The 15,726-nt window shown below is 38.4% G+C and overlaps 1 protein-coding gene and 1 non-coding gene across 6 annotated transcripts in view; both read right to left on the bottom strand.

Moving 5' to 3' along the window:
* The window catches only part of CKAP5 (cytoskeleton associated protein 5), a 54,879-nt gene that overhangs the window by 7,099 nt on the left and 32,054 nt on the right, over positions 1-15,726 (bottom strand). For 3 of the 5 annotated variants that reach the window (XM_027459343.3, XM_072038687.1, XM_072038688.1), the window contains exons 27-45: positions 14,853-14,941; positions 13,940-14,050; positions 13,519-13,644; positions 12,676-12,825; positions 12,110-12,313; positions 11,726-11,861; positions 10,723-10,916; positions 9,087-9,259; positions 7,773-7,946; positions 7,201-7,321; positions 6,328-6,507; positions 5,859-6,046; positions 5,364-5,439; positions 4,389-4,577; positions 4,173-4,310; positions 3,545-3,628; positions 3,292-3,451; positions 1,508-1,662; positions 306-1,038 (exon numbers count right to left, since the gene is read on the bottom strand). In XM_027459343.3, the coding sequence (XP_027315144.2) occupies positions 784-1,038; positions 1,508-1,662; positions 3,292-3,451; positions 3,545-3,628; positions 4,173-4,310; positions 4,389-4,577; positions 5,364-5,439; positions 5,859-6,046; positions 6,328-6,507; positions 7,201-7,321; positions 7,773-7,946; positions 9,087-9,259; positions 10,723-10,916; positions 11,726-11,861; positions 12,110-12,313; positions 12,676-12,825; positions 13,519-13,644; positions 13,940-14,050; positions 14,853-14,941 (2,903 nt within the window). In that variant the 3' untranslated portion in view covers positions 306-783. Of the gene's footprint in view, positions 1-305; positions 1,039-1,507; positions 1,663-3,291; positions 3,452-3,544; positions 3,629-4,172; positions 4,311-4,388; positions 4,578-5,363; positions 5,440-5,858; positions 6,047-6,327; positions 6,508-7,200; positions 7,322-7,772; positions 7,947-9,086; positions 9,260-10,722; positions 10,917-11,725; positions 11,862-12,109; positions 12,314-12,675; positions 12,826-13,518; positions 13,645-13,939; positions 14,051-14,852; positions 14,942-15,726 lie in introns of those variants that run through there. The other 2 variants (XM_027459345.3, XM_072038689.1) reach the window with 2 other exon arrangements.
* LOC113843921 (small nucleolar RNA SNORD67) lies at positions 7,041-7,151 on the bottom strand. The gene has a single exon (XR_003497866.1). It is a non-coding gene; the product is annotated as a small nucleolar RNA SNORD67 (small nucleolar RNA).

Below are 15,726 nucleotides of genomic sequence, written 5' to 3'. Positions count from 1 at the left end.
ATTAGTAATTTAAAATAAGCATGTCAGCAAACTAAGTAGTCTCAACTTACTGAAACCATATTCTGGAACAAAAATAAAGAGCAACTACACGAAAAAATGCACTACTGCTTATAGAAGAGTGCAAAGTCTCAGGACTGCAACCCACAGATAGTATACACTGAATATACTCATCTTCCCTATAATATATCCAAGCCCCGTGTTCATGTCAATAGCTTAGTTCAGTTGCTAGATGCCCAGTCACTAACATTCAGGAATAGAGAGCAACTTCTCTCGCCAGCAGTCACTGCTGTTCCTACAGAGACTGGTATAGTTAATGCAAACTTTATTTACAAAAGACACTTAAATTAGTTACTTCATGCCATGTGTCCATACAGAATCAACAGTTCAAGGATTACATGGAGAAGAATTCACAAAATTAAAAGTGAAAGCACTAAAGATCTTCTAAGAGTTAAGAACTAGGAAAAAAGATCTTAACGACAATTTTACAAATAAAAAACAAGTTATGAGAAACTAGTCTGAGCAAGAGGATGGTTGTTTACAGGTCTGTACACTAAAACTAATACACAGACAGCCTTCTATTGTCAAGAGATGCTCACTGAGAAGCAGAGTATGTACAAATACTTGTGCCACAATGACTCAACCCCCCAAAATCCACCATATTATACATAAACCAGTTTGTATACATTAGGCCTAAACGAGGCCATTTAACTATGAAGACTTCTAGTTTAGTAAACTAAAGCTGAAGACAGCCCAAGCAACCGTGATGCTGTCCCTCTCGCATCTCTATTTGCGACTGCTTTTTATTCTCTCCAATCTTTTTTTCAAGTCATCGATATTAGCTGCTGCAGAAGAGGGTGAAGCTGGGGTAGTTCCAATGCCAGAGGAATGAGTCTGATTGGAGTCCAGGTCCAGATGTTGGTACTGCTCCCGTGACTCACGGAGCTGGGAGAGCTTACTGTGAAGCATATCTGTAGAAGATGCAACTGTAGGGACTGCTGGCTTAGAGAGCAGAGATGTCAGAGGTGGTCTGTCTTCCTGCTACGATGGAGGAAAGTGAAGTGTTAAGACAGATAATGGCAAAAGCCATTAAGTACAGAGCATAATTCATGGCTTTTCATCTTCACAGAAAACACTGAAAACAGAGTGGTATCTTTCCTTCCCTTTCCTCTAAGTCACCAATGTTATAAAGTCAGTTGCCAAAGGCAGAACCATGCAAAGCTAACTACTATATTCAATTCCTATAATTTGTTTTTTAAGTAGTTCTTTGTTACCTTGATGTCAGTTTGGACACAAAATCTGCAGAAGTCCAACCATCTGCAAGAAGTAGTCACACTAGACTCATGACAATACGTTTGAGACCTTTCAGCCTCAGATCAAACCTAGACTCTTGACTTGAATCTGTCTTAGGCACAGAGGAGCCAATCATTTGATTTCTTAAAAAAAAAAAAAAACAAGTGCAAATGAGGTACAACTTCATGGGATCTGCAAGCATTGTCAAATACAATACCTTTGCATTGTCAAGGCCACAACGCTGCCTGAGGATTTTTAATCTTTCCAAGTAAACCGAAGGCCCCACTTCCTCCCCATTTGTGTTTCCTATAGATGAAGATACAGTGTGGGTAGAAACAGGAACACATGTTCCTTCCATCTGAGGAGAAATTCCTGGAGGACGGGGGAGGAGGAAAAAAAAGTAAAGAAAAAATAAAATATTAAAAACTCAAAAATAACCCTTCTTGATCAGTTGCTTCAAGTGAGATGCGATAGATGAAGAATCAACCAATCCATAGACTAGTAAACTCTTTGCATTTTCACATCCATTAGATCATTTCCTTGAAAGAGCAACAACTGAACAGTGAGAAAAGAAATGAAGACATTTAAGCAGCAGTATAGAGCAGCTCCAGAAGTAGTGCTGGTGCTGACAGCTGGAGAAGGAAGGATGTGCATGGGAGGGAGAAAGATGCTGATGCAGATCAGAAGTAAACAATAGAGGGAACTCAGCAATTACACTGGCAGGATGGAAAATACTTGGAGCTTTCTCTTTTTCTAAGTTCAGTAGTACTTCTGGTAGACCTCACCACTGATTCTAAACTCTTTACTTCTTGTTCAGTTAACTTGAAAGGTATTGCAAATTCCAGTTGAATCTGAAATAATGCTTTCCAAAAGGCATGTAGTAGAGAAACTTTAAACACTTTGTTAAAAGACTAGGAAAGGACTTCACATTAGGAGAAAAACTTTCATTCTGAAGTGAACGTCAAGTTACAACGCTTAGCATGGACAGGGATTTGTTTTTACTAGTTTACTGCAAGGGTGTTTAAAATAGATTTGAGAATTAAAGTGTTTATACTTGGTTTAAATAAAGCCCAGCTCACAAGACAGACCAATATCCTTCATTGTATTTAACTATTACAGTTGGGGAAAGACGACAAAACTGGGGCACAAATTCAAAAGTGTTAACTGCCAAACTAAGATTTCTTGGCTGTACAGAATTTTAGAACATAATGCAGAATTTTCTGTTCTATCTAGTCAGACACATTTATGAGGTTCTGAAATAAGCTTTCTTCTCAAATAATAAACAACGCAGGGACAGGAGAAAGAACAGTAGCTGAAGAAGACTAAAATCTCACAGGACAGTTAGATACTTGAAGAAATAATAAGTGTAGTTTTGCCAGACTGTATCAGTTTTTACTGTTAGCTAATCATTTGTTACATTCCTCTCTAACACTGCATTAGTCATTTGTACTTATCTGCAATGAAAATACTCACTAAAACTTAAAGCATGTTTAACAGTAATTTATACCATATAGCAGTTTACTTGTTGAAAAGGAGACATCTGTTAAAACTTTCAAATTCCATAACAAGCAGTGCTCCAGCAAAAAGCCTGTCGTACTGTTTTTGTAATGAAAAGGTGAAGGGAGAACCTGACAGCTGCTGCTGTTACAAACCAGCTGTACGCCTTCCAGAAACAATTCTTGATACCAGAAACATGAAGCATATGCTAATGTTTAATACACAGTACAAGACAAATTAAAACAAATTTAAACAGCTGTTTTATCAAGCGCCTTTCAGATGTTTTCGATGCAGTGTGACAATGGTTATAACAACTTTCTTATAAACAAAAAAATGCATAGTCTCTGCAAATGATGCCTCATGAAGCAACACAAGTGCTAAGAGAATACATAAATTACTTCAGAATATCATACAAATTTCAAATATTTAACATGGCACATGTAACTGCTCTCCTTGTATGATGTCTGCTTCTCATAAATCAAATCGTGTTGCTATAAAATATACCTGTAGAAGAAGGAATGCGTCCTTTCCCCTCCCGTTCTGTTTCTATCAGCCGGAGGCCTCTTTCCACATAGCTCTGGAAGAACTGAGATGAGTTTTTCAGGAAGGGCTCAATGTCTGCATCAGAATATTTCTTTTTGTATTCATACAGCTCTGCCAAACCCTGGGAGAGAAGAGTTCCTGTGTATTACTCCAACTGCTGTATACACCATTCTAATGCATCATGCCTTCTTCCTTGCAGGAAGAGACCAATTACCTCTTTAGTGTTCTCCTTGGAGCCAATCTTCTTAAATATCTCTGCCAAAATATCATTCACTTTGGCCTTTGAAGCTTTTTCCTCCTAAATAAATAAAGGGAAACTTCTAAACAACGTGAATAATATAAACTTCTCTTAAAAATAAAGGGCAGCTAGACAAACCCACAGAATGCTCAAACCCGTTAGCTGGATACAGAGCTTCAAAGATGAAGAAAACCTTGAGGTGACTAGGATTGTTGCATAGTCACTGTTTACACAGAATGAGAGTAAAGACATCATCAAGCTGTAAGCATGCTTCTAAGAGACCAATGTTTAAAATCTGGTTTGGACAGCGTCAGCTGTTCGCAGATGAAGTACAGTAACAAGCAGTATCAAGCCTGTTCTGCATACCTGAATGTCTCAGAGGACCATCTGATCCTGAAACCACCTGAATATTGTGTGCATATAACAGAAACACACTAAGTTCCCAAAACCACCATAAAAGTGGAACTAGGAAAGTATTTCCAACGTTTGTTGCATGTTGGACGAGTAAGTACTACTTCATACTCCACAGTCATTACGTTAGGCTTGTTCCTTGAGTAAATTGCCTTACATTCCCTCTGCCCACCATCACGTTTCTATTACTTACTGTGCGAGAAGCCCCTTTTTCCGTATCCTTATCAGCTTTGCTTCCAGTCTGGTCCATGGAGTGTTTCATTACTCTACATAGGTGAGCCTCCAGCTCAGACTCATTTTTGTTGTCTATCATCGTTAAGTGATCTAAGATCTAAAGAAAAACAGGCAAAAACTTTATAGAACACATTAACATCCAATTTCAAAGCAAATAACTAGCACTGGCTCTGACCTTGGGCCCTTTCAGCTTGCACAGGGTGTGAAGCAGAGTCTTCAGTGTCCTTATAGGAAACTCACTCTTACACTGCTTCAGCTTCTCTTTGGGAAAGACCTTCATGAAATTGTGGATATCCAGTAGAATCCGATCCAGATTGATGCTATTAATAGTTTCCGGAAGAAGACGCACCATTCTCCACAGACACTGGAATGACAGGCTTACTTAGAGCAAGACAACTCATGGAAGAAGTATTTAAGTACTTTAAGAGCAGATTATACAGAAGTACCAATTAGTCATTTCACTCTGCTACTACATACCCTGACACATGCAGCGTGTCTCAAAATTTAACTGGTATATACAGTCTTTGTAACTAGCTGTACCATCTCCAGGTCCTTCTTTAGCAACGATACATAGAACTATATGCATTAGTCTTGACCTCACTACCAGTAACAGGAGACTGAATGCTTTGTGCTAAGAAGTGTCAGCAGATAATGCACCTTACTAAGTACATCTGAACAACATGCTTTCAGGTTTAGCCTTATTAAATTTTTAATGAGAAGAACTCAGTCTTAGTTCTCTAAACCATGCTAGTTACAAAAGGGTGTTGTATGATAAAGAAAAAAAAGAATACATCCATACTAATAAATGCACACATTTGCATGTCCCCTCTGCCTAAATTTAAGCCAGCTCCAGCCTGGGATTCTTTGAATGCATAGTACCGTGCTGTGCCTAAGCAAATAAATCCAGCAGGTGACTCCTCTGTAGGGAGCTTACACGCAAACTTCTGCAAACTATTAGTGGATGTGACTATTAGCAGATGTAAGCTTAGCATATACAATGAAGTCACTGTATGTAACATTTAATAGAATTATAAGAAATATTCCAATTTATGGTCACCTTTTTAAAAAAATATATCTGTTCTTTAAAGTTAGGTTGTTGAGTCAGATAAACCAAATATTCTGGAGTTTGAAACCTCTATTAAAGACTCACCTTCATGACAAGCTCTGAAAACTTAGGAGAGCTGGCTGTTGCTAGTAGACTGTCTTGGAGCAGAACAAGCAGAGCACTAGAATGAATAAATTCAGTAATAGAATTACACAGGGAAGTGCTACACACAGATAAGATGCCAGTTCCCACAGTATCACACCAGAGACTGGGGCTAGTCCAGCAGTTTATGTCATGTCGTGTAAGAGCTCTTTCTTTCCAGTACTTTACAGGAATTTAAGAGGCAGTATGCTGACCTACCAAGCACACAGAATTGCACTAAGCTAGTTCACTTAACCTGCCTTCAGCAGTAGAGATTGTGCAGTCATGCTCTGACTGCCACCAACAATCAGTGACAATTCCTTATTAACCAGCTCAACAATTTTACATATATCATTCTTTCCTTATAAAATGACTAACAAACACAGTCAGATCACAGAAGAACAGGTGAAGAGAAGCAGTAATCAGTTTGTTACTTCATTTTTCTTGTTCAAAATATACCTTAAGATGTTGGTCTGATCAGACTTTTCCAGAACTTTCACTACCAAGAGGTTGACTGATCGGATGACCTGTTCACCCTCCTCGAGGTCTTCAACCCGAGAATCCAACATTAATGTAATAAGACCGTGCATTAGGTCCTTCAGTACGCCAGTAGAAGCCTCTCGAGCCAGACTCTCTATCTGAAATAGCTACCAATTGAGGACAAGATTAGAAAATTTCCCTGCATGAAATACTTCAATATAAGGATTTCACCACACTACCTAATCCTTTGACAATCCTGCCCCACCCCTCAACATTAAACAATAAAAATGCAACTAGGGAGGTTATTTCTACTGAATGACTTCTGAATATACTTCAACCCCCAACTAAGCACTCAAAAGGTAAGGAATTAGTCAGATAGTCCATTCTCCTGCAACTTCCACACAGAAATCACTTGCTTTTCTCATTAATTTGTAGGTTAAAGCCTTACCGATATCATGCTCCCAATAATACAGCTGTAAAGTTTCACTATTTCATCTTTGTCTAGCTTCTCATCTGCCATGTGTGTATTGTAGATTAGCCGAAGCTGCATAAACGTAGCTATTAGAAATTGGTCAATATGTCCAGACATTGCTTCTGCTTTGTCCTCCTGTCTGAGGACCTCATCAATCTAAGATTTAAAAACAAAACACCCAAGTACAGTAAAGTCAACATACTGAAAACAGTGCAAAATAACTGTAACTTGAAAACATTTCTGTAAGAAAGGTCTTGCCCTTCCAATCTATTTGTCAAGGCATTTCTGTTTTAATCTTTTACCTGAAACCAGTAACCGCAAATTTCTATTGCTAATCCCAATACAAAGTATTTCTCTTTTATAGAGCTGCAATTCTATCCTGTACAAATGAGAACATTACATGCTGCATTACAGATTCTAGAATTAACAGCTTCATAAAATCTTCCAGAAAAAAACACTTCTATATATTTAAAGCCACCCTATAAACACATAAAAGCTATGATGGAAAATACAAAATTCTTTTGCTGAGGACCTGCAAAACAGTTTACATGTAAAAGTTAAGCCTCGTTGCAAGTCTGCTTTTTCTGCTTGTATTCAGTACATACACTCGACAAAACCAAAATATGTACTGATTTTTTTTTCCCCTTAGTGCTTCTCTAAGTCTGATCAAGCAAAATGTTTATTGCGAAAGCGAGTCAGATGGCCCCTGTGCACTTAGTGTTGTCATCAGGGAGATTCTGAGCAGAGCCCATGTCACCCGACACGGTCGCTCCACCAGAGTGCAGCTCATCACTCTCGCGGATAAATAGTTTAATACAGTATGAGTAGTTGCTACCTTAATTCTCTTACCTGGGCCAGAGCCTGGATGCTTGTATTTATATCACCACTGGCTACTTGGGAAATGACAAAGTTGATAGTAGAAGCTGTGTTACTGTGCATGTCATCAAAGTGTGGGGACACAGCACGGATCCTAAACAGTTCAAGAAAACAAGATTTTGTTACCCTTTCTCCAAAGAGTTCTGATTCGTACCGAACTGCTATTCCCCAGTGACAGTTTAGAGACAAGAGAGAAGGATTTCATCTTCACAGGGGACACTGAAGGCAGAAATCATTTGTAGCGTGTCTACTGCACTATGCAAAGACACTGATAATACGTTTAGAAACTCAGTATTGTCTTAAAAAAACATGTAAAATACAAAAATGAACAGAAATCAGTGTCTCTTCTTATTAGTAAAAAAAACTTATCCAGACTTTAGAACAGTACCCCCTACCGTCACTTTGACATCTCTCTTCGAACTAGTTGACTGTTTGCATTCTTATGTGAAGAGGTTTGAACGTACAAACCAGCACGGTCATTTCAGCTTCTCAAAATAGTTTTAAGTAGCCCTATGACTTCATTAAAGAGATGGAACTAGACTCACTTGGGCTCAGGAATCAGAACTGGCTCAAAGATGTCATCTAGTTTGTGCTGTACAAGTGCTGGCATCTCACATTTGACAGGACCATTGTCATTTTCAATTTCATCAAGATCCAGCTGGAATTCCCGTGGAACTGTATGTGATGTCTCAGAGTGACTGCCCATGTTGCGATTTTGGCTACAGAAATCAGGAGAGAGGCGTTAATTATATATACAACAGGCAAGAGTACTAGCACTAGCATCCACTGGTAGCCCTAAAGCTCTCATAATAGAATAGCACAGATTTTGGAGATATGATTTTATTCAAGCCCCTTAATAATCAATCCCCTTTGCTATTCCCCTTATTAAAACATTTTTTTTTTTTATAGGGTCAGAAGAGTAGCTGCTAGTTGCCTTCTTAGTAATGCTCATAATACAACCTGAAACCCCCCCTACAGCAGTGTTAGGTACACACTGGTTCATTCTGAGAGTGATCCAGCACAGCTTAAAGTAGCATGAATGGAATACAGAGTTAAATTTCATGGGGGGCTGTTTTAATTGATGAATAGGATGCATATGCATATGGGAATCTTGCAAGCTTAACTGAATGTAGGACTCTCATTGTCCTTCAGAACTAATGTTTTGTAGTATATCTTTCAACAGAAGTGTTCTAGTACATGATTCTCAACAGGGACTTTTATCCCAAGATAACAAGCAAGTGTAAGAAATACTGTTTCTGAGCTTTTGTTTCTAGTACTGTTGCTCCAGGCTCCATGACTCACACATGCTCATCCACTTCTATGCTATTTGCCTGCCCTAACAAGAACAGGGCTCAGTAAACACCAAATGTAACATGTAATCCTAAATTCTCCAAGCATTTTCAACAGCTACCTAGCCAAAGTGCCATGTCTGCCTGCACTTTGATCTACAGTTAGCTTTGTAGAAACATGTATTTTTTGTTCCTTACTTTCATTTAGATCAGAGAATGTAAATAAACTAGAGTCAGCCTTGATAAACCTGTCACCCACAGGAAGGCATGACCAGAATAGAAATTGAAAGATAAGAGCCTTGCTACCAAGGAGTTAGTGGGCAGTACTTACATCCTATAAGTGCGATACATAATTCTGTCCATGGAGAAGCAGTGAAAAAAGGCACAAGACCATTTAGAAAGATTTAAAGACAGACAAGACAAAAAAAATTTTAGACATTTTGCTTTAAATTATTTGGCCAATTTTCACAACATGCAAAGATGATGATACAAGAACTAAAATAACATTGCTGGACATGATATTAGCACACATACTGTACCAGCTACAGACCACAACGTATCATTACATACTTGAGTTTGGAAGACATGTCCTCAACTGGTCCCTTCCGCAGCATGCTAGCATTAGCGCTGATGTTTTGAGCACGCTGAGGTTTCTCCTCTACTTGTCTCACAGGAGCTGCTGATGGTCTCTTGGCTGATCGTTTTATTCTCTCCTCCAGCATGCTCATGTCTTTTTCTGATAGCTACAAAAAATAATGCTTTCACTTAGTTTGAGTTGTGTTGAATTTAGAAATCTTGGTCATTTATAGGAGGTATACACTTACTACTACAGACTTAGATTTCATAATACCAAGGGTAGCTCAACACCACCATTTAGCAGCACTGTATCAGGGCCACTCTGTACTACCAGATACTCCTGAAGGTGTTAATTAACCCATGTTAACAAGCTGTAATATGGAATACAGCCAGTCCTAGTCCACAGTTTCCAAGAAACAAGTCATTTTGAATTCAAACCCTGGCACTACCATGTACTTCTAATTGTTGCTTGTGATGCTGAAAAACCGAACTACCCACTCACATATCCATGTCCCCTGTTAGGAAGCCCAGTCAATGCTTTAACACTGTGGACACTGTCACAAAAGCCAGGGTCCTTGTAGAGCTGGCCTATTGAATGTACCCATAACTCAACATGAAAACAAGGTAAGTCAACTGAATACGGCAACTCTAGCAGTGATAAGAATCATATTTATATGCTTATCTACAGGACTGAGGATTACCAGTAACAACATTTGAGCAAAAGTAGCCTTTTGTAACAGAGAATCACATTAAACCAATTTCAATATAACATCCTGAATTACTTCAGGAACCAGAAAAGGGGTGTGGAGTGAACAGTCTTGTTTTCCTGCTCATTGCCATCATATTCCCAGCAGTTTAAGTGTTGCTAAAAACATTATTGAGAGAGACCGCAAATTCAGAGAACAGAACAGGAGAAAGTGGTCTAAAAGCTCTTGACTCAAGTTAGAATTCAGGATACCTGATCTGCTATGCACAATAATTGCAGAAAACTCAAGAAACTGGCTTTCCACTGCTAGAGAATGGGGGAGCAGCTTATTTTGGAAACTGAGTTTTGCTACCTTTAACTTCTGCTGCATTTATATAACATGGATAAATATGATTTCCAGAAAACAACAGCAATACAAAGCTACACAGTACTGGCACAGACCTTCAACACTTCAGTGCAGTAAGATAAAGCAAACAAACCAAACTTACCAGACTTCAACTGCTAAACAGCTTGTGGAGATAGGCATAGGAAAAAAAAAAGCAAGCCAAGTACTTGAGGAAGCCTCAGCAACTAGCATTTTTTTTTGGCCAAGTTTATCCAAATCTCATTTCAAATCACAAGGATTCCAAACTCTGTAGCAAGTCGCTCTTTATAAACTTCTTAATTCCTATTAAAGGTCAGTGCTTTGCTCATTTCTGCAAATTTTAATTTTCATTCATGAGCAACCAGGTTATAAATTTCACAGTCAGGAAAAAAGTAATCAACTTTTAGAGTATCTATGGTATAGCAAGTTATTCCCAACATAACAAAATGCTCTTGACACCAACAGCAAAACGTAACATGACCCATCACAAGAAAAACAGTGCAAATCCCTACACAAGCGTATGGACTTGAACAAAAGGACGTATTTCCAGTTACACTTACATTTCCAATCAGCTTGAATACTTGGTCACCATGAACATTATAGACAGTCACAATGGTGTTCAGTGCAGCATTGCGCACAGTGTTGTCCCTATCACCAATGTGAGTTGCCATTTCTTTCAAGGCTTTCCCTGGAGTTGGCTGGCATACATTCATGCCATATGATTCAACCAGACATCCAAGCTCTTCCAGGCACTCTAGAGGAAGAAAATGACACACACATGCAAATTTAAAGCTGCTGGGAAGAGAGCCCTCAGATTTTTGTGCTGTTTGCACAACTTGAATGTTCACTGTAGAGAAGCATGAATCACAATGCTGAATTTCTTATCAGAACAGTAATTCTTGCCCTCCCTGTTGATAGATACACACTCTCCAGGTGATTCATGGGGCAAGTGGCACAGAGATAGCATGTTAGAGCTGTCAGTCATCCCCATACCATTGCAAATATTTCCTATTACCATATACAAACAATGTGATGTTTAACTTTACATCTAGGTAGCTTAGACAGTTGTGAGCTTGCAATGTTGTTTCATGCATAGAATGTAACTCTAGTTATATCAGGATGAGATATCCCTAAGGTGACCGGAGTGGTCTGAACTACACAAACACCATATGATAAGTAATTCCCAAAATATAGTTCAGACAGATGTGCAGCGTAGAGATACTTCTTTTCAAAGTTCTGATCAGGTTATCTGAGTCCCCTAGTCACTTGGACAATATTTTCATCACCATTCTCCCTAGTACTATTTTATTAAGATAAGCATACTCAAGGGAGACTATCTTAACATTGATAGTAATTTAACAGATTGTTGTACCTCCCAAAGACACAAAATAAAGATTATTCTTCTTTACAATCTAATCCCCAAAAGGATTATTTGCAAGTGCACAGAATTCTACATACAGGGCAAATCTCATGTTCCACCAAAAGTTATGCTGGCTTTTTGGAATACTAAACCATACAGTCTGAACTACTTGCAATTGCTCAGTTCATAATGCTATTTCCCACCTGCACGCTGTTTTGAGTTTTTAGATTTTGTCCCCTCCATGATAAAAGTAAACATCTTGCTGGCTGGATATATGAGACACATCCTGTTCAGAATGGCACGGACATCTTTGCGGATGACATCTTTTGGTTCTCCTACCTAGAAGAAAAGATTGGCATGTGTGTGGAAAATACGTAACATTTTCAACAGCCTCATCTTACCATTGATGAGACAGTCTAAATAACGTTAAGAAAACCCCAAAAAAGTTTTTTGCATCAAGAATGATTTTGCAAATGCCTTTTAAAGTCAGATGTGCGATATATTAAAAAAGAACAAATTACTGAGGCATTTGATGCCATCCTATGTTTCCCACGAAAAATAAGGTTAACTTATACAATTAAAAGTACCTTTAGGATGAGATACGGGATGAAAGAGGATGCTTCATTTTCAGTAAGGTGATACTCTTCTTGACTCAGCAAATTGAAAAGCAATTTGAGGTACTCAAGTGCTTTCATCAGAACACTTGTGTTGGTATCGAAGAACCGCAGGGTCAGCCACTTTAAGATCAGATCCAGGCAGCTGATGACTCCATCTTTTTCACTCTCCAAATGCTTGAAGTGACAGGAAAAGAAAAAAAGGACATTGTGCAAAGTGTATCTGTGTTCAAGGCAGATATAAGGAAAAAATATAAGGAAAAGCTATGCCTGTTAAAACTGTCTACTTTTACTGGTTGAAAAGTGTATCTGTGTTCAAGAAGGCAGATATAAGGAAAAAATATAAGGAAAAGCTATGCCTGTTAAAACTGTCTACTTTTACTGGTTGACTCCTAAAATTTCAAGTACTCACTTTTACCTTGTACAGCTTTCTGAAATTCTGTGAAGTCTCCAGTGAACTAACTCATTTTCTCCTCTCTCAAGAAACAGCAAGGAATAATTTTATATGTTGTCATCCACTACCACAGATCCAAACTTACCTCAATCATAACAGCCAGTGCTTTGTTGTGATGCTGAAAGTCTGCGTGAAACATCTCATCCTGTAGCCATTTGGCCACACAACTGGACATCTGAGTCTTCAGCTGCTCAATATATTCATCACGGGGAGTAGTGAAATTCCACTTTAACACCTGCAAAAGCCAGCATTTAGAACTCAAAGCAAGCAGTACCTTCTGTTCTTGAAATAACCTGCAAGTTGCATTGCTTTTAATATTGCTTCAGAATCTGTTTTCAAAGTCTTCTCATCATCAAAACGCAGTGGGAAAAGTTTGGTGATGTTTCCTCACCTTGTCTTACATGAAAGATTCTCCCTGCGTAGAGTGATTACCTTTAGGCTGTTACCTTAATTATTACCAGTTGCTTTAAATGGTTGTTTTTAGGCAAAATAGGCCTATTCACTAGCAAGTAACTGATAAACCCTGAGTTTTAAATAACAGAACTTCCACGGATAAGACAAGCTTTATAAGAAGTGCTGTTAAAAAAAACAAGCATGAAGAATTTACAGTGGATCTTACAACTCTAGAATTAGTTATGTGAAAACAGTCTTTTAACTTGATACCCGAGAGAGTTCTCCGCTGAATGAAGTTGTAAAAAGGCCTTTGTGTTTTACAACAATGCACAAAATTCAGGAAAAAACAAAAACACCACAGTAAGACTGACACGGACCTGTGAAAGTCAACCAGACAGTAGAAAAATCAATCCGAAGGATGGACAGAGCCTAGTACTTTCATGCCCTAGCATGTTTAACTCTAAGTACCAGAACAAAAGAAGGTATGAGGTTATACTACTTCAAAACAGGTGAATACATCCATTTTTTTCCTCACCTTCAGACCTTTCTCATCTTTCATTCTCTGTTCTTTCCCATTTGGGACTATGATAAAAATAGGACCCGATTTATCATCATCTTCCTTCAAAGTAGGCTTACTTAATACTTTCTTTCCCTGTACACCCTGAAAAAAAAACAAACACAAACACACAAGGTTTTAAGAGGCAATGCAAGACACATACATGCCTTAGGCAAGCAATTGCAAGCGTTAGATATCAGCCAACCTCATGCTGCCTAGGCGTACAAGAGCCAGAGAGAAACTAGAAGAGTAACGTTGATTAGAATTTTAGAAGTACGTGCTCTGCTGCTGTGGAAGCAATACCCATGACAATGTGTGCAATAGTACTCCGTGAAATATGACATGTCACTCAACCAGTGCACTAGTCACCCACACACATCCCTAAAACCCAACGTGGTACCTGTTTGACAGATTTGTTCTTTGCCAGACTGGTATTGCCTTTGCTGAGGCTTGTATTAGTTTTGGACAGGCTGGTATTGCCCTTGGACATAGTGCTATTAACATCTGACTGCTGTAAATAAGCCACAAAAAAGGCTTTGTTGTTAGAAAGATTTACTCACTAGAGCTACTATTCCAAAATTCCTATGAGTTCACAGCAGAGGCATTAATTCTGGCATCAGTTTTGACAGATGAACGTATTAACCTAGGCAAGCCTATAATATCCTTCAAAGTTTGATTCATTCTTTTCTGTCATAAATCTGGACCTGTATCAAAACTGATCTCATTACAGCATTACTTTCAACAAAGGAGGCAACAGGACTGTAGAACAGGTTTTCTTTTTGTTGTTGCGTTTCAAAGTTAATAGCAGAAAAATTACTGTAACAAAGCAGAAACACCTAACCACAATTCAAATGTAAGCTTCTGCTGAGGCTATTACTATGCATTTAAGCATCTTCCTTCTCCTGTGTGCGAGAGCATTTTATGCACCCTACTGTAAAGGAGAGATTAATTTCTTCCAATACATGGGTTCAAAACTACTGTACCAAGTATAATGTTGGAACTGCAATAGAAATAGTGAGTTCTCAATTGCATGAAACCAAGGATGTCAAGCGTATTTAGAACATGGAGTAAGCTGTTCACAAAACTGAATTTGTGCCAACAGGCTTCAGAATAATTCAACAGTTAAAAAAATAGTGATGAAGTAGATGATATGGGAACACAATTTCAGAAATCAGACAATCACAGTAATTCTTCGTAAATGCAGTCCCTAATAAGGGCTATGCTCTTTTTTTTTTTTTTTTTTACTTATAATACGTTAATAAACTACGTCTAACTTAATTGAACCGATTTCATACAAAATGCAATCAGCATACCTTAGCTTTAGAGGAGGCACCTCCTGCTTTGGCTTTTTTGGGATCAGGCTTGGATTCCATGGTGTTGGACCCTGAATCTTCAGCAAAAGCTGGAAAAACAACAGACCATTTCAAACTACAAGCAAGCCTATTTTAGGTCAGTGCTGGTTTTCTGTCCTTAGCAGAGAAGAAAAAATGTTGATGAAGATAATAATGCCTTTATCACACTGACATCTGAGGACTTCAAATGTGTAAGAGAAATTCCTTCTATTGCATGTTAGCATACAAAGTTCTCAATTAAAATCATACTATGTCAAATTTGTCATTATCAAAATAGGTTTAAAAACATGCACGCAGATGTACTGTGTGGGCTCGTGTCCGAAGCTGTAGCTGTCCTCAGTTTGAGCAGGCAAGCTGACCCTAAGGAGGAGATAATGCAGGACTGCTTCTTCTAATCCCCTGTAACCCAATCCTGTCACCCTCTCCCTTGTGTCAGCACAAGCATTCTAGTAGCCCCACAGTAAACTACACTGGACAGATCATCCAGATAATTTTTAAGTGTTGTCACAGAATTTTTTGGTAATTGATTTTAGCATAACAATTAAGCTGTTTTGTATTTTCAATACCACAGATATTTTCAAAGAGAAGCTCTCAGACGGTTGTATGGAACGATTTTAAAAACAAGCAAACAAAAAGAAAACAAGAAACCCCACACCCTCCTACAATGAAAGTCAAATCAACTGCATGACTGACCAGAACCGCAGGCACAACTGATTGAAGCACAAAGGTGTTTGCAACTCTAACTACACTGAATTTCCCTTCTCCTGTTAAGTGGTCTTGACAAAAAGGTTCCCTGGAAACCTCAAAACTTAAGCTCCGTGAAACAGATACATAA

This window comes from Anas platyrhynchos, chromosome 5, assembly GCF_047663525.1.
Source record: "Anas platyrhynchos isolate ZD024472 breed Pekin duck chromosome 5, IASCAAS_PekinDuck_T2T, whole genome shotgun sequence".
NCBI lineage: Eukaryota > Metazoa > Chordata > Aves > Anseriformes > Anatidae > Anas > Anas platyrhynchos.
This window is presented reverse-complemented; position numbering and strand designations above follow the sequence as displayed.